The sequence below is a fragment of the Jaculus jaculus genome, chromosome 11 (genome assembly GCF_020740685.1).
Source record: "Jaculus jaculus isolate mJacJac1 chromosome 11, mJacJac1.mat.Y.cur, whole genome shotgun sequence".
Lineage (NCBI taxonomy): Eukaryota > Metazoa > Chordata > Mammalia > Rodentia > Dipodidae > Jaculus > Jaculus jaculus.
Window position 1 is genome coordinate 59,045,494 of NC_059112.1, and position 24,473 is coordinate 59,069,966.

At 43.3% G+C, this 24,473-nt stretch overlaps 1 protein-coding gene and 1 pseudogene across 3 annotated transcripts in view; one reads left to right on the forward strand and one right to left on the reverse strand.

Annotated features, from left to right (window-relative positions):
- Nucleotides 1-24,473, forward strand: part of Rgs12 (regulator of G protein signaling 12) — a 174,075-nt gene that overhangs the window by 20,228 nt on the left and 129,374 nt on the right. For 2 of the 3 annotated variants that reach the window (XM_045161344.1, XM_045161346.1), the window contains exon 2: nucleotides 16,327-18,307. In XM_045161344.1, the coding sequence (XP_045017279.1) occupies nucleotides 16,427-18,307 (1,881 nt within the window). In that variant the 5' untranslated portion in view covers nucleotides 16,327-16,426. Of the gene's footprint in view, nucleotides 1-7,617; nucleotides 7,674-16,326; nucleotides 18,308-24,473 lie in introns of those variants that run through there. The other variant, XM_045161345.1, reaches the window with a different exon arrangement.
- LOC101613143 lies at nucleotides 11,990-13,733 on the reverse strand (annotated as a pseudogene).

Consider the following 24,473-nt stretch of genomic DNA (forward strand, 5'->3'; position numbering starts at 1 on the left):
TTCCTCTTTGACTCCTTTGAATTGTTCTCTGACTTCTTTGAACATATTTACAATCATTCTTTTGAAATCTTTCTCAGGCATTTCCTCTAACTCGTTCTCACTGGAGGTCATTTCTGATGCATTAATACTTATAGGTGGATTCATATTGTCTTGCTTTTTAGTGTTTCTTTTGTTATAATGTATATATTTTTGCATCTTGGATTAAGTTAATGCTTGGATTTTCTAGCTAGCTGGGTATTCTTAGTTGTATCAATTGATTTGATGTTATATATTGTCAGGGCAGGAGCTTAAGGTGTTAGGTGTGGCTCTTAAGACTCTCAGTATCTACAAAGGTGTTCCTAGGGGTTGAGTTTCCCTGCTATGGGAGTATTGAAGTAGGCTGAGTGGAATAAAATACAGGTAGATTCTAAAAGTTAACTAAACACTGTACCCATTCAATCAAAAACAGCCCCAAATATGTATGCTAGAATAGTTATTATAACAACCAGATCCTCTATCAACATAGAGGTTAAGATTTCTGGTCTGTTGAGGTGATCCAAGTCAGCTTGTGACCAAGTGAGACCCTTCCCTGGTGCAGTCCCAGTTACCTTGGTCGATTTTGGTCTCAGTCAAGTTGCTGCCTGGGTTGTCGGGCTGCTGTTCTGATTTCTGGAGCTTGGCACTGGCTTTTCCTGTGGGGCAAAGTGAGCCTGGCAACTGTGGCCCTGCAGATCAGCACCCCTGCTGCTGGAACTGCTGCTGCTAAAGCTGCCAATGCTGGATCTGTCAGCAGCTGAAGCTGCTGCTGCTGGGCCCACCACTACTGCTACCTCTGCTGCTGCTGAAGCTGCTGCTAGTGAAGCTGCTGCTGCTGGGTCTTCCGCTGCTGCAGCTCCTGGGTCTGCTTCTGCTGGGTCTGCCGCTGCTGCCGCTACAGGGTCTGCTGCTGCTGGGGCCGCTGTTACCAGTGCCGGAGGCGCTGATGTTGCTGCTGGACTCTGCTCCTGCTTGGATCCCGCTGTTGGTCCAAGTTGGCGTGGCTGGGTCCTGGGACTGCTTCTCTGTTCCCTGGAGCCTGGCTCTGGCGCTGGGGAAGGGAGGGAGTTGCTGCTGCTCTGGTTGTCTCGCTGTTCCACGTGTTCTACCTCGTGGTCTGCTCCTCCGTTGCTCACTACCGCTCTCCCTTCAAGTTTCCTTAGTTGCGGAGAGCGCCGGTGAGAGTGCAAGCTCCTGCAACTGGATTTTCCTGCAGCTGGAGCTGAGCCTTGTGACTGTCTGGTATGCAGCCGCTGCTGTGGTTGGCGGAGCTGCCGGGGCCACTTTTGCTGGCCTGTGCGGGCTCTGGATGCTCTGGATCTCTTCTGCTTCTCCGCTGCTGCTTCAATTTCCTATACGCCTCACTTTTTAGTAAAAGTGTGTATTTTGCTGAGTTTTTTTTGGTCTTTTTTCCCCCCAGGCTGCTTTGGTGTGGTACCTACGCCGCCATCTTAACTGGAAGTCTGTTTTTTTTCTATTTCTGTGAAGAGTGCCATTGGAATTTTAATGGGGATTGCATTAAATGTGTAGATTGCTTTTGGTAAGATTGACATTTTCACAATATTGATTCTTCCAATCCAAGAACATGGAATGTCTTTCTATTTCCTTGTGTCTTTCTGTAATTTCTTTCTTGAGTGTTTTAAAGTTCTCATTATAGAGATCCTTCACTTCCTTGGTTAAATTTATTCCAAGGTATTTTTTTTCCCTGAGGCCATTGTGAATGGGAGAGATTGCCTGATTTCATCCTCTGCATGTTTGTTGTTAGTATATAGGAAAGCTAATGATTTCTTTGTATTTATTTTGCATCCTGCTACGTTGCTAAAAGTGTTTATCAGCTCTAACAGTTTGCTGGTAGAGTTTTTAGGGTCTTTTATGTATAGAATCATATCATCTGCAAATAGTGATAATTTAATCTCTTCCTTTCCAATTTGTATCCCTTTTATGAGTGTCTCTTGCCTTATTGCTATACCTAAGAGTTCCAGTACTATATTAAATAAAAGTGGGGACAGCGAACACCCTGTTTAGTTCCTGAATTTAGTGGAAAAGCTTCAAGTTTTTCTCCATTTACTATTATGTTGGCTGTAGGTTTGTCATAAAGAGCTTTTATTATATTGAGATATGTTCCTTCTATTCCCAGTTTCTGTAATACTTTTACCAGGAAAGGATTTTAGATTTTGTCAAATGCGTTTTCTGCATCTATTGAGATGGTCATGTGATTTTTGTCCTTCAGACCATTTATATGATGTATTACATTTATTGCCTTGCATATGTTGAACTGTCCCTGGGATAAAGCTAGCTTAGTTGGGGTGAATAATCTTTTTGATATATTCTTGTATTCTGTTTGCCAATATTTTGTTCAGTATTTTTGCATCTGTTCATGAGGGAGATTGGTATGTCAGTTTCTTTTTTTTTGTTCTGTCGTTGCTTGGTTTTGGTATGAGGGTGATGAAGGAGTTTGGTAGAATTCCTTCCCTTTCTGTTTTATGGAAAAGCTTGAGAAACATTGGTGTTAGTTCATCCATGAAGGTTTGGTAAAATTCACCAGTGAATCCACCTAGGTCTGGACTTTTTTTTTTAGTTTTTTAAAAATTTATTTGGGGGGGGGAGAGGGAGAAAGGGAGAGAGAAAGAGAAAGAAAGGGCACACCAGGGCCTCCAGCCACTGCAAATGAACTCCAGATGCATGTGTCACCTTGTACATCTGGCTTTTATGGGTTTTGGAGAATCGTACCAGGGTCTTTAGGCTTCACAGGCAACTGCCTTAACCGCTAAGCCATCTTTCCAGTCCCAAGGGCCTGGACTTTTTTTAGTTGGGAGACTTTTTATGACTGCTTGGATCTTCGTACTTGTTATAGGTCTATTTAGATAGTTTATCTCATGTTGATTTAATTTTGTAGGTCATATGAATCAAGGAAATTATCCATTTCTTTCAGATTTTCAAACTTAGAGGCATATATATTCTTAAAATATGTCCTTATAATTGTCTGAATTTCTTTGGTATCTGTTGTAATGGTACCTTTTTCATCTCTAGTCTTACTAATTTTTGTGTCTTCTCTCTTTCTTTTGGTCAGATTTGATAAAGTGTTTATCAATCTTGTTTATCTTTGCAAAGAACCAACTCTTTGTTTCGTTGATTCTTTGGATTGCTTTTTTTTTTTTTTTTTGACTTCTATTTCATTAATTTCTGCCCTAATCTTTATGATTTCTTCTTATCTACTGATTTTTGGTTTGCCTTTTTCTTTTTCCAAGGCCTTAAGGTGAATGAAGCATTAACTTGTTTACTTGTGAACTCTCTAATTTCTTATTATAGGCACTTAGAGCTATAAATTTCCCTCTTAGGATTGCCTTCATTGTGTCCCAAAGGTTTTGTTATGTTGTATTTGCATCATTAGTTGATTCTATGAATTTATTGATTTCCTTTTTGATTTCTTCAATGACCCATTCGTCATCCAATAGTGTACTATTTAGTCTCTATGAGTTTCTGTATGCTCTGTAACTTTTCTTGTTGCTGATTTGCAGTTTAATCCAGTTGTGGTCAGATAGGGTACAAGGGATTATTTCTTTTTTTAATATTTAAAAATTTTTATTTATTTATTAGAGTCAGAGAGGGAGGGGGAGAGAGAGTGGGAGTGAGAATGGGCACACCAGGGCCTCCAACTACTGCAAACAAACTCCAAACACGTGCACCCCCTTGTGCATCTGACTTATGTGGGTCCTGGGGAATTGACCCTGGGTCCTCTGACTTTGCAGGTAAGCGTCTTAACTGCTACTGTCCCAAGGAATTCAATTTTCCTGTATTTGTGAGATTTGCTTTGTGTCCTAATATATGGTCTTATTTTAGAGAATGTTCCATGTGCTGCTGAGAAAAATGTATATTCTGCAGCATTTACATGGAATGTTCTGTAGATGTCTGTTTGGTCCATTTGTTCCATGACATCGTTTAATTCAGATGTCTCTCTGTTTATTTTTTGCCAGGATGACTGTCAATTGATGAGAGTAGGGTATTGAAGTCACCTACTACAATTGTGTTTGATGTTATCTTTACTTTAAGTCTAATAGTGTTTGTTTGATGAAACTGGGAGCCCCCATGGTAGTTGCATATATGTTTAGTATTGTAATGTTCTCCTGTTGGAGTGTTCCTTTAATCAGTATAAAATGATCTTCTTTATCTTTCCTCACTAATGTTGGTTTGAAGTCTATCTTGTCAGATATTAGGATAGCAACCTCTGCATGTTTCCTAGGCCCATTTGCTTGAAATACCATTTTTCATCTTCTCACCCTAAGACAGTGTCTATCTTTTATTGAAAGATGAATTTCCTGGAGGCAAATGGCAGAATCCTGACTTTTAATCCAGTCTGCAAGCCTGTGTCTTTTTTCTTTTTTAAATTTTTAAATTTTTATTTGCATTTTCCATGATTATAAAAAATAATCCCATGGTAATTCCCTCCCCACCCCCCACACTTTCCCCTTTGAAATTCCATTCTCCATAGCCTGTGTCTTTTGTATGGTGTATTGAGGCCATTGATATTAAGAGTTATTATTGAAAGGTATGCATTTATTCTTGCCATTCTTCTTATTTTGTAGTGTTTCTTGTTTTCCCTTTACTCATTTGTTTTAACTGTTATTTGAGTGTGGTTTATTTTTTCCTATTTCCTCCTGTGTGTGTTTTGTTTTCTCTTCAGCATTAAGAATTCCTTCAAGTATTTTCTGTAGAGCTGGTTTTGTTATCATATATTCCTTTAGCCTGTTTTTGTTGTGGAATGTCCTTATTACTCCATCAATTTGGATAGGTAGCTTTACAGGATAAAGTAATCTTGGTTGACAGTTGTTATCTTTCAGAACTTGGAATACATCATTCCAAACCCTTCTGGCTTTTAAACTTTGTGTTGAGTAATTTGCAGTTATTCTGATGGGCTTGCCTTTGTAGGTGATTTGTGTTTTCTCTCTTAACTACTTTCAATATATTTTCTTTGGTTTGTGTTTTTAGTAGTTTAATTATAACATGGTGAGGAAGGTTCTTTCTAGGTTTTGTCTGTTTGGTGTTCTAAAAGCTTCTTGTATCTGCATTGGCATTTCTTTCCCAATTTGGGGAAAAATTTCTTCTATGAGTCTGTTGAAAACACCTACTAAGTCTCTTGATTGAAATTATTCTCTTCCTGTTATGCCCTGAATTCTTATGTTTGATCTTTTCATAGTGTCCCAGATATCTTGAAATTCCCATTCATACCTTGATATTAGCTTGTCTTTCTCTTTGTTGGACTGTATTAGGTCTGCCACCTGGTCTTCTAGTTTAGATATTCTGTTTTCCCCTTCAACCATTCTACTTGTGAGACTTTCCACAGAGGTTTTTATTTCACTGACTGTATTCTTCAGAGCTAGGATTTCAGCCTGGTTTTCTTTAGTATTTCTGTTTCCTTACTCATGTCTTGTAATGATCTTCTTACTTCATTAAACTTGTTTCCTTCCTGTGTTCTCTTTCAGAAGTTTGTTTTCTTCTTTCATTCCCCTCATTTCTTCTCTGATTTCTTTGAGCACAGATACCATCATTTTCTTGAAGTCTTTGTCAAGCATTTCCTCTAAAACAGTCTCACTGGATCATTTCTGATGGATTTATATATATATATATATATATATATATATATATATATATATATATATATATATTTAAAAATCTTATTTATTTGAGAAAGTGAGAAAGAGGTAGAGAGAGAGAAACTGGGTCCTGGAGAATTGAACTGAGGTCCTTTGGCTTTGCAGGTAAACACCTTAACAACCAAGCCATCTCTCCAGCCTGATTTATATTTTTTTTAAAATATTTTTTTGTTCATTTTTATTTATTTGAGAGTGACACAGAGAGAGAGAGAGAGGTTGAGAGAGAGAGAGAGAAAGAATGGGCATGCCAGGGCTTCCAGCCACTGCAAATGAACACCAGATGCATGCACCCCCCTTGTGCATCTGGCTAATGTGGGTCCTGGGGAATTGAGACTTGAATCAGGGTCCTTAGGCTTCACAGGCAAGCACTTAACCACTAAATCATCTCTCTAGCCCCCGATTTATAATTTTTGATGGGATTTTATTGTCTTGATTCTGTGAGTTTCTTGTATTATATTGTAGGGACTTTTGCATCCTGAATTGATTTGATGCTTGGGCTTTCTACTTATCTTGAGTGTTTCCAGACATGGCAATCCTCCTCAATATACCCTCAGGATATAAGTTCAAGGTGCCAGGTGTAGCTCTTGTCCCCAATCCAACTGTAGAAGTAATCCTAGGTGTTGAGTTTGCTTGCTAAGCAAGTATTCTAGTGGACTGGGTAGAAAAGTTTACTGGCAAATTCTAAACTTCAACCAAGGAACATACACAATCAATAAAAACCAGCATAAAGTATGTAATTGTGGGGATTAAAATGAACAGATAGTGTTATAAAACCAAATTCCTTAAGGGTGTGAGTTGTTCACCCTTAATCTTAATCTTGTCAGCTGGCAGGTAGAGATTTCTGTTCTGAATTGGGTTCCAGGTCAACCTGGATCTGGATCACACCCTGCCCCCAATAATGACAGAAGCAAAAGACAAAGACCCCATAAGTCTGAAAGCATCAAAGAAAACAATATTCAACCCCCAAATACAGGCTGTTTGAAAATGGTAAAGCCAACCAAGATATAACCCATAACCTACCCTTCCAATGCAGGCCTATGTACCTGTTTTTTTTTGGTCAGTTGGCCTATTACCTTTTGGCGTGGCTTCCAATTTCACCAATGGTGAGTGCCATCCCTCCATGTTGTGTAGTGGGATCTCTGATCAGCTCTGCTGGCTGCGTTGCCACTGGGGGGCTGAATGCCAGAGGTTCCCAGTTCTGATGGTGGGGGGTGGGGGAGTTCAGACTTTGCAGTTGCTCACGCAGTTCCACCTGCATCCCTTTCAGTACCTCTTGGTTGATCTCAGCTGTCTTTACTTCTATTTTCTTAACTTTGTAAGGAGGCTGATGAAATTGTTTGTTCTCTGCTGCTGCCACCACTTGGTGTGCCTGGTGGGGTGGGTGTGTGGATCGCGAGGATTGGGCCATTTTCTTCCTTTCTGGTGGATCTTGGTCTCTCCAGCTTCTCTGCTGTGTGAAAGAATAACCCGTACTCCTTCACCTTTCAGAAGAGTATATTTAGCTGGGGTTTTGCTTAAAGCCCTCCCTAGGCTGGTTTGGCATGGCTCCTGTGCTGCCATCTTACCGAGAAGCTCCTGAACTAATTGTTGGTGGGCTGAGGCTGGATGAAGAGTGCTGAGGTGTGGGAGCAGTGGAAGTCCACAGGGTGGCTACCCATGAAGCACATGGGTTGGGGAACCCAAGGCTGTGGTTAGGGAAAACCACTTGACTATGAGGGGAGACAAGGTGAGGACTGCATGAAGCCTGGAGGTAGGAAGTTTCCTATGGGGTAGAGGCTGCTGCCTGTTTGGGGCAGGAGTTGGAGCCGTGTCTGAGGAGAAAGAGAATATAAAATAAAATATATTTTTTAAAAAAGATGTGCTCTGTGTGTTTCTCGTTCTAAATTTTTTTTAAAGGGCTGGAACCTGGCATGGTGGCACATGCCTTTAATCCCAGCACTCGGGAGGCAGAGGCAGGAAGATTGCCATGAGTTTGAGGCCACCCTGAGACAACATAGTGAATTCCAGGTCAGTCTGGGCTACAGTGAGACCCTACCTCAAAAAAACCAAAAAAAAAAAAAAAAAAAAAAAAGGCTGAAGAGATGGTTAAGGGTTTAAGGTGGTTGGTTACTTGTAAAGCCTAATGACCCATGTTTGAGTCTCCAGATCCTATGTAAGTCAGACGCACAAAGGTGAGACAAGTGCAAGGTGGTACATGCCCACTAGGTGGCACAAGTGTCTGGAGTTTGATTGCAGGGGCTGAGGCCCTGGAATGCTAATTCTCTCTATATACAAATAAAAACTAAAATATAAAAGCAAAAAAAAAAAAAAAAAAAAAGAAGGTGTGTCATGTGTGGTGATAGCAAGCTATATTAAGGAGAGGCAGGAGAAATGGGGGGGGTTGGAGCCCAGGAGGGACTTGGGGTCACTCATATAGAGGTGAGAATTAGAGAAGGAGTTGGGTCATTGAGGGGAGGAGGCAGAGAAGGCTCTCTGGGTGGAGGATTCCTGGTTGCTGGAAGTGGCTGGGAATGTCTGTGTCCATGGGCCAGGGCAGCTGCTGCCTTGGGAATGATGTGGCATTGGTGCAGGAAGTAGGTGATGTGGTCTGGTAATCTTGGATTGAGTGCCTTCAGCTGCCTTACCTTGCAGCCCTGCGCTTCTCTTAGTGACACCATTGAAAAGCTATGGAAATAAACCATAGCTCGGATCCAGGAGGCTTAAGATGTTTGGTCTTTTAGGATAGAAATGTTCAGAAACATTTACTGTTGGTGGCAATTAAATGGTCTGGAAGTGGCCTTGGTGACTCAAGAATCTGCTGGGGGCTGGAGAGGTGGTTCAGCGGTTAAAGGCACTTGCTTGTGATGCCTATAGGCCTGGGTTCAGTTCTCTAGTATCCACATAAAGCCAGATATACAAATGTGGTGCATGCATTTGGAGTTTGTTTATAGGGACAAGAGACACTGGCATGCACATTCTCTCTTTCTTTGCCTCTCAAATAAAAAAAGTATTAAAAAAAAGAGCCAGCTGGATTCTGTCTTTGCACTGTGTCCTTAAAGGTCCAGTTAGGGCAATTCCAGATTTGCTTGGGTCAAGATGGGAGTAGAAGGAGAGGCTGGAGACTTCAGGGCAGATCCAGGAATTTGGGTTGGATTATCAAGCTGGGAGGGCAGTGCAAGTCCATGCACGTATCCCAGTGGACTGCTATTGGTTTTCCCCTGTGGTTGTGTGTGTGTGCCTGATGTATGTGTTGAAGTGGGTAGTGCCAGATATGTGGTTTGGCCATCATAGGCATTGCCAGGTGGAATGAGCTGGCTATGGTGTAAGGCAAGAGGTGGGTGAGAGTTTACTGGGATAGCCCCTATCTGGAGAATGTGGCTTTCGGCCCCTGTGCTGACTGGGCCAGGTTCTGAGGATAGCCTGTCTCAGACCTGATGCCTTCTCTGCTCAGTTAAGGCTCCTGTTCCTGGAGAGTCATCAGGGCCGCACTGACCATTGTTCCCAGAGCAGATGACAGTGATAACTGATACTTGTAGAACCGCTAGGATCAGTAGTGGCCTCTACCTATTGCATGTGCCGCGAGCCAGATGCTGTTCTGAGCATACTCCTGACCCCACTATCCATGTGTCCTGTTCCACCCCCACACTGCAGGCTGTTTCCCTTGTATTTGCTCCTGTGGTTGCTAAGACATGTGACCATAAGCACGGTGGCTTAAAGCACTGTGCTGTGTTGTCCAGCAAGTTTAGAAGGGTTGGTGTTCCAGAATGACCCGTTGAAGTCACGGTGTGGGTAGGGCTGAGCTTCCTTGAGGCTCTGGTGCCTGCATCCCATGGTTTGCCTTATTCTTGGGTCCCCCAGCCTCACATGGCCATTTTCACTGTGAGATCCTCTTGTGAGGCCCCCAGGATATTAGGGTGTGGTTATGTTAGGGGACATAATTCCATCCATCATACCCTTAAAAGATCCATATTAAAACATGCTTCTTGCCAGGAGTGGTGGCTCACACCTTTAATCCCAGTACTCGGAAGGCAGAGGTAGGAGAATCACTGTGACTTTGAGGCCACCCTGAGACTACATACTGAATTCCAGGTTAATCTAGGCTAGAGCGAGACCCTACCTTGAAAAACCAAAAAACAAAACAAAATAAAAACATGCTTCTTGAGTATCTTTAGCAGATATATTATTATTTTTGTAGTCTTTGACATGTTAAACACGTGTTCTGCATTCGACTACAGTCCAGCCCCACTGGGCACGTTTTGCCCATTGATGAATAATAAAGGGTAAATGTTAGTCTTGATATTTAAATTGTGAATTTAGCACAACTTAGATAGTAACTTATGCCATATCTTAAAAATATTTTATTTGGGGCTGGGGAGGTGGCTCATAGGTTAAAGGCACTTGCTTGCAAAACCTGGTGGCCTGGGTATGACTCCCCAGTACCCACATAAGGCCATGTGCACAAAGTGGCAACACATCTAGAGCAAGAGACCCTAGCACACCCATTCTCTCTCTCAAAAATAAAATTTTTTTGAAAGAAAGAGATGAAATGAGCATGCCAGGGTTTCTTGCTGCTGCAGATAATCTCCAGACACATATCCCACATTGAGTACCTGCCTTTATGTGGGAATTGGGCAATTGGACCTGGGCCAGCAGGCTTTACAAGGAAATGCCTGTAACTGCTGAGCCATCTCCTCAGCTTCAGTGATACTGTATTTTTTTCTTTCTTTTTTTAGTTTTTCGAGGCAGGATCTCACTGTAGTCCAGGCTGCCCTGGAACTCACTTTAGTCTCAGGCTGGCCTCAAACTCACAGCAATTTTCCTACCTCCCTAGAGCTGGGGTCAAAGGTGTGTACCCCATACCCAGCAGAGACACTGTATTTTATAAATTGTTCATTCTTCACTCATACATATAAAAAATAATTCTACTCAAACGTGCATCTTGCATGCCAGTCTTATCTATCCCTATGGCCACTCATGGAGTCACCTGCAACTCTTCCCAGGGTTCCCAGCCATGTAGCCTTTGTGTGTCTATAAATTATTTGGAATCTTTTCATGATTCTGTTTCTGAAAACTATCCCAAGACATAAAAATGTCTTCAAATGATTATTACTTCAGTGTCTCTGCAGGTGAGCTTGCTATTGTATTTGGGTCTTCACAACTCAACCACTATCTTTTAAACATTTTATTTATTTGCATGTGTGTATGTTCATGCACATGTGCACCAGGGTTTCTTTGCTACTGCAAATGAACACCTTACCTTTAGGCTTTATGTGTGTTGCTGGGGAATTAGATCCATACTATCCGGCTTTGTAAACAAGTGCCTTTAACCTCTGAGCTATCTTCCCAGCTCCTAGTACTATCTTTTTGTTGTTGTTAAACAGTTTAAATTTTATTGACCTCCCAGTTTTTTTAAAAAGTTAAATTTAAGGTCACACCTCTAAGATACAGATCATGAAGAATGAGTATGAAGAGATATAAATTAGTCATGCCCAAAGATTACTAGAACACAGTCATCTTCATATAAACACAAAAAATTCTTATGACGATAGCGGGGACTATCTGAGCTTTCTGAGACACTTTTCATAGTGATTCAAGGCACAAGATGTACACCATTATGAATATCCACATTCTAGACTCTGTGCCTCTGATATAGCCCACCCAAGATTAAGCTTCATGACTGCTAGAAAACTAAATGTACTCAATATGATTCAGTCTCTTGGGTGAAAAGCCACAGACCTATAAATATCAAGTAAATAATTACTCCAAAATATGGAGACTACAAATACAAGCACTTTATTTTTTTATTTTTAATTTTTTTGTTCATTTTTATTTATTTATTTGAGAGTGACAGAGAGAGAAAGAGGCAGATAGAGAGTGAGAGAGAGAATGGGCGCGCCAGGGCTTCCAGCCACTGCAAACGAACTCCAGACATGTGTGCCCCCTTGTACATCTGGCTAACATAGGTCCTGGAGAATTGAGCCTCAAACCGGGGTCCTTAGGCTTCACAGGCAAGCGCTTAACCGCTAAGCCATCTCTCCAGCCCAAGCACTTTATTTTTAAAAAGCAAACACAAGATATAGGTATAAATCCAAATGTGTTTAACTGCTTCCATTTTGGACAATTAAGAACCTATACAAGTTTGTTCACAGAAACTAATCCATCACTAGTCTCTACTAAGGAAAATGATTTCTAAAAATTTAACATGGTTTTGAGTAATTCACAATTACTCAATTCACAGAGACCAATAATATCCAATAGCTTCAGAAGATAAAACTAGACTGTTTAATGTTATCAACTTTACCAATGTTCGTCCAAGTCTGTTTAATATATACGCAGTAAAAATATACTCACTCTATAATTTCTTATAAAATAGCAAGTAAGGAGTAGATGTAGGAGATGTAGAGGGGGAGAGAATTCAGAAAGTCCTTCTCTTCAGTCACTTTCACTTCCGAATCATCAAAAAGCAATCACTTTCCCTCATAGTCCTTTAAACTCTGTACTATGTATGAGATCTTGTTCTCAAATCCACTCATGTGAATGCCTGCTGGGTCACTGGATTCCTTGTTTCCAGATTAATGGGTCTCATTTGTATCATTCATTTCAGAACTTCTATTCTCGGCACATGCTGTGCTGGCTGCCTTATCAGGATTAGATGTTTTGTTGTATAGCTCGTAATCTGCTTTGCTCTTCTGTCCTCCAAGAAGTCCAATAGCTTCTATGTTTTTCTTGTTCAAAACTTTACTAGGCTGGACATTTCCACCAACTCTGATCGATACTTCATCATAATTTTCAGCCACACCCTTTGCTTCTTCCTCATTCAGTGGTTCTGACTTACTTATTTCACCCATCTGATCAACCACAAAATTGCCCTTGTCTAGTTCTAGACCATTGATGTCAGTGACTTTAACAGAAGCAGTGTAATGTCCACTACTAATTGTAATGCCACTGTGCATCACAACAGCAAACAGTCCATAGCTGTCATTTGTTGGCTTTGTGCTCCATTCTTCTAGTGACAGTCTAGGGGGTGTCAACAAAGGAGTGTTGATCTTGGAAAGTCCACCACCATAGCAGTCAAACTCCAAGCCGCTAGCAGCAAAGCACTTCAAGTGAATAGTCACCATCTCAGGCATTTTATTAAACAACACACTTTGCTGAGCTTCAGTATAATGATGACAATTCTCACAGAAATATTTATCTTCTACAATTCTCTCCACTGAAGCAAACTGTGAAATCGCCCATCACAAGGTCTTCGTTTCTGTTTTGGGCTCTGGAGAAATTTCAGAGCTCTCCTCCACTTTGGAAGGCTCGTCTTCTTGCACGGGCACACTAATATCCTGAAAGTCTTCTCTTCTTTCTGTTAGACTCTCACAGTCCAAACAGTGAGTCCTTAATACCAGCTGACCTTGAAACAATTTCTCCACTAGCTCAAAACCAATCTGCTCTGCACCTCTGTTTATAGGCTTAACTTCATCACTATTTTCCATTGTGCCATTTGCAGGAGACCCAAGTCCACAACCATCAGGTGAGCTGTCACTTTCATACTTCTCTGAGTCCTCTTCAAGGTCACACTCATTTTCTTTAAATTGTCTTTTGGATACTGGGTTTGTGGTTCTTTTTCCCAGACTACAGAATTTAGAAAGAATTCTGGGTTGCTTTGTTGTGGACTTTAACCAATTTATTTTAACTCTTGATTTCTTTTGTGAGGATTTTGCACTCTCATTTTCAGAAACACACTTGGGGATTATTTTGGGAGGAATCTCTAACGTATCACCAGCAGCTTTTCTTTTCGACCTAGTCTGTCTCTGGTTCTCTTCCAATGGCTAATATTCCTTGGACAATTTACTTTTCTTCTTCATGCTACCAAATTCAGTGTCACTTTTTCTTTTCCTGTGCCCTTTGGGAAGTTTTTCTTTATAGTCCTCAGAATTTCTCATATTGTCTGCCTCCAGGCTGTCAACACCATTCATTTTCTCTTTCTCATCAAATTTTTCTTCTACCTTAGTAGATACTTCTGCCATAGTCACTTCTTTTTTTAGGAGTTGGCATGTTTCTTGAATGTTTCCCAAAATACACTGTAATACTTCTCATGCATCATGCTGTAGATATCCTTCATATACATAGGGTTCAGTTCCCTGAGTGTGTTAAGCAGTTATCTAGGCTGAGTAGCGAGTTCATCAATATGTTTCTTTGGATTTAAGAGGAAACTAGCCTGAAGCTGTTCAACTGAACTGCAAACTGTATATAAATTCATAACTTACCAAAGGATCTTCTTTGCAGGTTCCCTTATCTTTCTGATTAGCCTCATCCTTGAGAACTTCTTTCTTCCTTGAAATAATATTAAATAAGTGCTTCACTCCAGATTTAAAACCAGCACAAAAATATAGTACCTGCAGAATACTATTGAGATAGCAAGTATTGCCAAGATTATTCAGTCCTACAAACGGTAGCAAGTTTTCTCTCTTCTCACAGTTTATAGGTGATGACTGGGCTGCAGGGACTACTTGATCAATTTCAGATCCTCTATATTCAGAAGCTTTTTCTTCTTTTTCTTGAGAATCTGTGAAATCTAAAGGTCTCTTAGTCTCCTTTTTCTGAAAAGACTTCAAAGAAAGTCTGTTTTTCTTGGATGGACTACCTCCCGAAAGCCCATTATTTTCATTAGGTATGACACCAGGTATTTTTTGTCCAAATCTCAAAGAGTTGACAAGAATTTATAGAGGGAAGCTGTGATCACCAATTACATCCAGTCATGGCCCAAAGCGAGGTCCGCAGCACAGCCGCTGGGGAGACCAGCCCAGCTGAGGGCATGAGGGACAGGTGAGCTCCAGGTGGGTGGGCGGGTGGCTCCTGACCCCAGGGAAGGCTGGTGGGATCCCTCTTCTCGGGGGAGTGGCCATCTGCTCCCCAAGCGGAACCGGCTGCTGCTTGGTCCTGCCTCGCATTGGGCCCAGTACATCCCCAGCGTGGGCAGCAGTTGGGGGCCCTGCTCACTGGAGCTGGAGCCGCTAGGGCCTCCCGGCGCCCCCTAATACTATCTTTTTTGTTTGTTTGTTTCTGAGACAGGGGCTCACATTGTTGTCTAGGTTGGCCTCAAACCTCCTGTCTCAGCCTCCCAAGTGCTTTTTAAGGTGGTCTTGAAAGGGTCTAGGGCAGGTCTACATTCAGGGTTGGCTCAGCTGGGTATGGAACCTGGGTTGGGGATGGTACCCACCTCCTGACTGGCAGGAGGGACTCCCTGTGCCTCTGCTGGCTATGTAGATGACATGGCTTATGTTCAGAATGCTGGGATCTGGAATTTTGGTACATGCTAGGCAGAGGGTGTTTGGGTGATTGACCTTCAGTGAAAACCCTGAACACCAAGTCTCTACTGGCCATAGGTGGGATCATTTCACATGTTATCACAGCAACTTGCTGAGGGGGTTAAGTATGTTCTATGTTACTCAAGAAACTCATGCTCATGCAGTGTGCCCATCTGATGGTTCAGCCTTGAGTCCTTTCACAGTAATGCATCTTAGCCTGGGCATGCCTTTGCATGGAGTCCTGGTGGGTCACTGGCACTGGGATGTTTTCTTCTCTCTCTCTCTCTCTCTCTCTCTGTGTGTGTGTGTGTGTGTGTGTGTTTCAAGGTCACTGTAGCTCATGCTGACCTGGAATTCACTGTGTAGTCTTAGGGCGGCCTCAAACTCAAGGCGATCCTCCTATGTCTGCTTCCAGAGTGCTAGGACTGAAGGCATGTGTCACTGGGCCCAGCTTCTTGGGGTGATTTCCCCCACCCGGGGTAGTTTTTAATAGCAGCTGGTACTTTATGAAGTCATGCCTCCTTGAATAAATTAGTATTACATTTCTTTGCTTTTTAAATTTTTTGGGTTTTAAAAAAATTATTGTTTTTATTGACAACTTCCATAACCCATGGTGATTCCTTCCCTCCCCCACTTTCTTTGCAACTCCACTCTCCATCATATCCCCTCCCTCTCTCTCTTTTGATGTCACGATCTTTTCCTATTATGAGGGTCTTGTGTAAGTAGTGTCAGGTACTGTGAGGTCATGGATATCCTGGCCACTCTGTGAGTAGAGGAGCACGTCATAAGGAGTTCTACCCTTACTTTGACTCTTACATTCTTTCCACCACCTCTTCCTCAATGGGTTGTTTTTATCTCTTGTTGGGTGACCTCCATGGTTTATTGATTGAGGTTGTTTCACAATTACGTATTTTTCTCACATAGAACTTTGTTCAAATAAATTGTGGGAGGGTCGTGGATGTGAGAGAATATCAGATGATCCTCCTACAAAGTGATCTTTAGGGCCTTTGACCCCCAAGGGAGCAGTGAGCCCTCTCTTCACACAGGACCTCCGTGAGGGGCTCCACAGAGCCTTCAAGGAGCCTAGGACTCCACCTGTAGCTTCTGTCCATCTAGATGGGCTGCAGGGCTACTCTGTGAACAGCCTTCTGTGAAAACCCTATGGGAAAATCACAGTATCCCGGGAGACCATCTCCGTCCTGACTGGAGGACTGTGAGCCTGAGAGCCATTGCATGTGGACTCTTCCCCTTTACCTAATGTTTGAGTGGCGACCGGAGATTGTGGTAGTTTTATTGTGGATTACCTTCAGGGGTCAGGTAATACCAGTAAGAGACAGAGGTATGGGATCTATAATAACAATTTCTTTATTTTTCCTCCTTAGGACATAGTTTCAGGAAGAAATGCAGTAGCTTCAAGCATTCCTGGAAACATGAATCTCCTGGAGTAGTGTGACATGCTTATGGTCCCGATGGTTCACCAGGATGTACAGGGCAGGGGAGCCAGGGCAGCGGCCATCAGGCTTGGGGCCCCCTCGTGTGCGGAGTGTGGAAGTGGCCCGAGGCAGAGCTGGCTATGGCTTCACCCTCTCGGGGCAGGCTCCCTGTGTGCTCAGCTGTGTCATGAGGGGAAGTCCTGCCGATTTTGTGGGCCTCCGTGCTGGAGACCAGATATTTGCCATCAATGAAATCAATGTGAAGAAAGCCTCTCATGAAGACGTGGTGAAACTAATTGGAAAATGTGCAGGTGTCCTGCACATGGTGGTCAGTGAGGGATTTGGCCGCGTGGAGTCCTGTTCCAGTGATGAAGAAGGCGGATTGTATGAGGGGAAAGGCTGGCCGAGGCCCAAACTTGATTCCAAAGCACTGGGCATTAATAGGGCAGAGAAGGTGGTGGAAGAAGTGCAGTCTGGTGGGATTTTCAGCATGATTTTTGAGAATCCAAGTCTTGGTGCGAGTGGGTCCGAGCCTCCGAAGCTGAAGCAGAGGTCACTGTCAGAGTCGGCCGCTATGCGACTTGATGTTGCCCAGGACAGTCTGTGTCCTCTGCTTCCCAGTATGCTCTCTAAGGAGGAGATCTCAAAAGTTACTAATGATGATTCTGTGTTCAGTGTGGGGCTGGACAATCATGACGACTTTGGACTAGATGCAAATATTTTAAATGTTGCCATGGTGGTGGGCTACTTGGGCTCCATTGAGCTTCCCTCTACAAGTTCCAACTTGGAGCACGACAGTTTACAAGCCATCCGCGGGTGCATGCGACGCCTCCGAGCTGAACAAAAGATCCACTCCCTGGTGACTATGAAGGTCATGCATGACTGTGTGCAACTGTGCACCGACAAGGCTGGGGTGGTAGCCAGGTACCCTGCTGAGAAGCTGGCATTCAGTGCTGTGTGTCCCGATGACAGGCGCTTCTTTGGGCTGGTGACCATGCAGACCAGTGACGATGGGAGCCTGGCGCAGGAGGATGAAGGTGCTTTGCGGACATCTTGCCATGTGTTCATGGTGGACCCAGACTTATTTCATCATAAGATTCACCAAGGCATCGCACGACGGTTCGGGTTTGCGTGCACAGCTGACCCTGACACCAGCGGCTGCTTGGAATTCCCAGCATCCTCACTCCCCGTGCTACAGTTCATCTCTGTTCTGTACAGAGACATGGGCGAGTTGATCGAAGGGGTTCGGGCTCGTGCCTTCCTGGACGGGGACGCTGATGCACACCAGAACAACAGCACCAGCAGCAACAGTGACAGTGGCATTGGGAACTTCAACCAGGAAGAGAAGAACAACAGGGTGCTTGTGGTTGACCTGGGTGGGGGCCCGAGCAGACACGGCCAGGGCAGCAGCCCAGGACGGGAAGGTGCTAGTGGGAGGGGCTTGCAGTCCTGGGGCTCACCTTGGAATGGGGCCTTCTGCCATGACCCCGAGGTGGGCTCCCCATTTGACACCAGTCTCCAGTCAGACAGGTTCCGGGACTTAAACAAACATTCAGGACTAGCCTCTCATGTGGAGGTTCCCCCAGCCTCTTTACGGAGCTCTGCCCCCAATCCCAAGAGGGGCATCACAGGCTCTGGCTGTGGTTTCAACCAGAGATGGCTTCCAGTCCATGTGCTCCAGGATTGGCAGTGTGGACATGCCAGTGACCAGGAGTCATACACAGACTCCACTGATGGGTGGTCCAGTGTCAACTGCAGCACACTTCCCCCTCCCATGAGCAAGATTCCTGCGGACCGCTACCGGGTAGAGGGAAGTTTTGTGCAGGCCCCACTTAGTGCCCAGAAGAGGGACTGGTCCAGGAAGGCTTTTGGGATGCAAAACATTTTTGGACCCCATCGGAATGTTAGAAAAACCAAAGAGGAGAAGAAGGTAAGCCTGCTGAGGGGATTTTAGGATGAACAAGCCAGACTTTGTAACTTGACCAGTTACCACTCACAGCCTGGCTCCCACTGGCTGGTCCTGTGGCCTCTACAAGCTATTACAGCAGGTCTGCTCTGTCCTGTGCTGTGGCATATGGTAGGACATCTGAGCTGGATAGGTCACAGTGAGAAGGTCACTTCTCACAGCCTAGGTAGGGGGAAGCCTAGGGGAAAGCTTTCCCCTTCCCTGCTCCTGCCTACAGCAATGACTTAGAGGTCCCTTTCCTACAGCCCTTTTGAAGTCTGTTTTATTTCTGATCTCAGAGGTGTCATCTCAGTGTCTGAGGTTTGGAGAGCAATGTGAGCTGGGCTCACTTTTGGGGACTTCCCTGGCAAATTCTTGGGCTGCTGGTTCTGTCTAGCTCCTTATCTGCTGCTGATAAAGTCCTTGCTGAGCAGGATTGCCCCTGAGAAGTAGATCTGACAGTGGTCAGGAACCCTGGGGGCCTTTGCCTTTTCCTAGGAGCTAAGTTTAAAGTATGAGAGGAAAATATGGGAAAACGAAGCCCTTGCTCTTTTCCTCCCAGGACTGTATGTAGCAGAAGGTGATATGATCTATGGGGTCCAACCATGCTGTTTGGGATGAGGGTGTGCTGGCCACAGCAAGGGTCAGTTTGACACTTGCCTCCTCATATCTGTAAAATTGTTCTCAGAAATTCTTGGACCTATTTTGTTGCTTTTTTAATTTTTATTTTTGTTGCTTTTTTAATTTTTGTTTTTGTTGCTTTTGAAGGTAGGGTCTTCCTGTAGACCAAACTGTCTGTAATTCACTGTGTAGTCTCAGGCTGGCCTCGAAAACTGTGCCTCTAGAGTGCTGGCATTAAAGGCATGCACCATCATGCCTGACTCTACTTTGGTTCTTTTTTTTTATACTTAAAATATATATATATATATATATTTGAGAGATAGATTGGGGGGTGAGGACAGAGAATGGGCATGCTGGGGCCTCCAGCTGCTGCAAACGAACTCCAGACTCATGTGCCACCTTGTGTATCTGTCTTGTGTGAGTCCTGGGGAATCAAACCTGGGTCCTTTGGCTTTGCAGGCAAGTGCCTTAACTGCTAAGCCATCCTTATAGCCCTTTTCTTTTATACTTAAAAAATTTATTTATTTATTTATTTGAAAGAGAGAGAGAAAGAGACTGACTATTTTGGTTCTTGTATCCCTTCCAAACCTTCCGAAGGTTCTCTATGACTGGGTGTTCCTGTTATGATGAAGTAATTTACTGTGGAACATGATGCTGATTTGGATGCCTGGAGATAGAGCATATCACAGTATGTGTTTACAAGTAAAGGGATTGATTGATTGATCCTCAAGTGGCTTGTGCTGTGTAGACAGTTAAGCAGGTGGGAATGAGCAGGGTCATGAGCTGAGCCTGGGACCTTTTAAAAAAATAATTAATTTACTTTTATATTTTTATTTTATTTAATTTTTTTAAAATTTATTTGAGAGTAACACAGAGAGAAAGAGGGAGGGAGGGAGGGGGGAGAGAGAGAGAGAGAGAGAGAGAGAGAGAGAGAGAGAGAGAGAGATAATGGGTGCGCCAGGGCCTCCAGCCAGTGCAAACGAACTCCAGATGCATGCACCCCCTTGGGCATCTGGCTAACATGGGTCCTGGGGAATCGACCCTTGAACAGGCAAGTGCTTAACTGCTAAGCCACCTCTCTAGCCCTATTTTTATTTTTTTATTGACAACTTCCATAATTGTAAACAATATCCCATGGTAATATCCTCCCTCCCCCCACCTTTCCCCTTTGAAATGCCATTCTCCATCATATCTCCTCCCCTCCCTTTTATTTTGATATCTTGATCTTTTCCTATTATGATGGTCTTGTCTAGGTAGTGTCAGGCACTGTGAGGTCATGGATGTCCAGGCCATTTTGTGTCTGGAGGAGTACATTGTATGGAGTCCTACCCTTCCTTTGGCTCTTACATTCTTTCCACCACCTTTTCTGCAATGGACCCTGAGCCATGGAAGGTGTGATTGAGATATTTCAGTGCTGAGCATTCCTCTGGTGGGACTTTTTTTAATGCTCCCAGTTGGGCACAGGTGCACTGAGAATGAGAGTGTAAGGGAGGACTGAGTGTTTGTGCAGAACTGCGGCATCTTCACTGTGGGCTTAATGGCCCACTGCTCACTGCATTGTGGACTGATTTGACCCAATACCAGCACTTGTGCTTTATGGACTACACAGTTCTGATGTGCCCTGGGTGGGAATTTTGTACACCATCAACAGGTGCCTTCATTTCCATCTTCCTGACAAGGAAGCATAGGTCTATAGATGTCTAGATACTTGCCATGGCCAGGTGGTGGGTAGCTGCTGGCCTTTGGGCTGATTAGGGCCATGTGTTGCCCTGAAGAAAGACTATTCTTGTATAGTGTGCCAGCCTGCAGCACAAAGGTCGAAACAGATCCCAAAGGAGGGAGTGGGAATGAATCTGAGATAAGAACACAAGGAATGGAACCAAGACAAGTTCTGATCAAGGCTCAGGTTTATTCAGGCAGATACAAGCTTATATATGGAAGATAGAACTCAGATGCCTATGCCTTATGTTAAATAATGCCTGCTGTCATCTCACCTGGGCTGTAGGATAAGGCCTTTGTGTTAAGAGATTAAAGACCACCTGTAGCTCCTGACATCTCCCCCTTCTTTATTTATTAAAAGAAGCGACTGTGCCTGTCTTAGGTTGTCAGGGGCAGAAGGACATCCTTAGCTCCCAAGGTCAACAAGCAGCTGCGGCTCCCAACATCTCCTCCCTTCTTTTATACAAAAGAGGGGGAGACCCACTATTCAGTGGTGGGCTCTTACTAACTGGGGGAGTATTGACCTGACTCCTCCCATGGGCTGTCATTTTTTTCATCCCACAATCTTGGCCCTTGGTACCTTTTGGGGAGGGGAGGCAGGGCCTTTGTGATCATAATAGGTGTGGTACCAACCTCCATGCAAGTCAGGTTTTTCACTCAGGGAATTCAGAAGCGGTCAGAAAGGGACATTCCCTTGCGGTGCTTTGCCTTGCACCCATGTTGGTGCCCATATCGTACTTACTTTATTGTGAGCCAACATGCATAGGTCTGAATCCTATGCGGCTCCTAAAGGAGGGGAGTCCATCATTGGACAAATGTATTATCTTTCAATATGTGCTGTCTTAGGTTGGATGCCTCCTCCCCTGATCTTATCTGTCTCTGGCTACCAGCCGAATAAATTCAGGGAGAATTAGTATAAGGTCTGAAGGAGCCAAGGACGTGTTCTATAGTGCACACCTCGGACCTTTGCGCGAACATTCATAGTAGACTTCATTAGACACTTGAAGAAAATAGTCAATAGGCATAAGAGAAGCAGAAGGCAAGCTCCCACAGCTGTAAAGCTGCCTATCCAGGAACTTAGACCTACAATTCTCTTTTGTCTACTTAAACTATTTTTAACCTCATCTAGAATTTGAATACTCTTGTCAGAATACCAAGGCTTTGAAAGATTAACAGGAATCATAACAAATGCAGGTTGTTTGACAATCACTACATTTTCAGAATCATGAGAAACACAATTAGACAGACTACAATTATCACAGTAACATTAAACATTCCTTCAGACCCATGATACCAAGTAATATTTATATTTCCTAACATCAGGGAATAAGGTGGTGTAACACAGGCCATAACAGTTCCCTTTGGAAGAGTATTTGAATTATTTTTGGCAGATGTAACCTTGATACCTCCCATAGCAGCAGCAGTTTTCCACATGTAAGTTTGCTGATGTCCATTGTCTGACCACCACAATCCTGAGGACAGTCCAGTAGACTTCACTGTAAGCAAGACGTACATGACACCATATCATCAGGATCAGCAGTGTCCTCTTGTTTGATCTCATGGCCTGCATACAGGTCCAAACGTTCTGGCAACCATCTAGCTCCATTTTCTTTCTGTGAAAAAATACAAACAGATCCTTGTCCCCATATTATTACAGGGTTGGGTCCACTCCATTTGTTAGTCATTGGGTCTTTTCACATTACTTTAGCATAATTAGTCTTGGTTTTTGCATGCCAAAAACGGTTAGCGGCAGAAAACCCTTTTGCATCCAAAAGTAAAAAAATTTAAAATAAATAAAGTATGATTTAACCATTTTGTTACTGATCCCTGTGTCATTTCCCCCATTTTAGTTTTTTGTAACCAGATTTTTAATGTTCCATTTGCTCATTCATTCAATGATACCTTGCCCTTGGGGGTTATAAGGAATGCAGTAACATGCTCAATGTTAAAAGAAGAACACAAGTGCTTAAATCCTGTACTTGTATATCCTGGACCATTATCTGTTTTCAGTTGTTTAGGACTCCTAAAATATTAAAAGAATGAAGACAATGAGCAATAACATGTTTAGTAGCTTCTTCCGTTTGAGCAGAAGCACAAATGAAACAAGAATAAGTGTCAGTAGAAACATGTACAAATTTCATTTTTCCAAACTCAGGAACATGAGTTATATCCATTTGCCATAAATGGCCAGGAGTCAAACCTTGAGGACTGACACCATGGTGTGGCACAGGTTAAAAATGTGAGACATTGTTGACAACTTTTAACTATCTGTCGTGCTTGTTCACAAGCTTGTTTTATATTTAAGACGTAGAGTATTAGCATTTAGATGATGACCTTATGAGCATTAATAGCTTCTTCCACAGAAAAAATTCTAGTAGCCTCGTCTGTAATAGCATTTCCCAGAGCTAAGGGCCCGGGAGGCCAGAATGAGCATGAAGATGTCCTACATAGAAAGGTGCTGAGCGCTGGAGAATCAAAAGTTGAACCTGTGCAAACAAATTGTAAACAGAAGAAGAAGGACTTATTCTACTACAGGTTTCTAAATAAGGAACCGAGTGGACAATATATTGGCTATCAGTGTAAATATTAACAGATATATGGACAAACTCCTGGCTTGGTCTCTGATGAGCCTTTCATTAGCTGGGCCAGATGAGATCAAGTACGTTAGGAATGGCATGGGTACTCTTGATGCCAAATGAAGACAGCTATAAGATCTAAGTCCATGTCTCATGACTCTGTTCTGTGTTCTTTTTTTTTTTGAGACAGAGTCTCATGTAACCCGGGCTGACCTTGGGCCTTGATGCTTGCAACTGAAGATGCCTTCTGGAGCAATAAGCAAAGTATTGTGGGCTATTCTTGTGAGAGTCTGAAAATGCTAAGTGCAGAGAGAAATGAACTTGGAGGCCTGGCTTATGAACTTTCTAAGGGGAAGGAAAGATGGCAGAAAAGCTTGTTGAAACTGAGCTACTGACATAACAGCTGGCTGCATTCTGCTGCCCAGGCCCAAAGAGTTGGATCAAGGTTAAATTTATAACGGATTAGTGTACTTGGCTAAAGACTGAGAGATTTAAGATTTTAAGTTGGGAAAATCTCAAGCAAGACACTGAGATTTTAGGTTGATGAAGCTGCTATTGGCAAACATATTAGCAATATTATAACTATTTTTTTAAATTTTTATTTATTTATTTATTTGAGAGCGACAGAGACAGAGAGAAAGACAGATAGAGGGAGAGAGAGAGAATGGGCGCACCAGGGCTTCCAGCCTCTGCAAACGAACTCCAGATGCGTGCGCCCCCTTGTGCATCTGGCTAACGTGGGACCTGGGGAACCAAGCCTCGAACCAGGGTCCTTAGGCTTCACAGGCAAGCGCTTAACCGCTGAGCCATCTCTCCAGCCCCATATTAGCAATATTAAAGAAGATAACCCAACTGCTTTACATTAAAACAATGGAGAGGATCTTGAGGAAAGACTGATAGAAATGCAAATTCTTTTGGAAAGAGTTGACTGGCAAGGAACCTGATTTTCAAGGTTACAATTTATTTCTCCCTGAATTAATTAAGAATATGGCCTGTGCTGGGCATGGTGGTGCACACCTTTAATCCCAGCATTTGGGAGGCAGAGGTAGAAGGATCACCATTAATCTGAGGTCACCCTAAGACTGCATGTGAATTCCAGGTCAGCCTGGGCCAGACTGAGTCCCTACCTCAAACCCTCCCCCCCCATAAAAATGAGTATGGCTTGTGTCCTGCATACTGGTATTGGTTTTGGAAGCATGAAAAATGTGTGGGCGGCTGGAGAAATGACTTAGGGT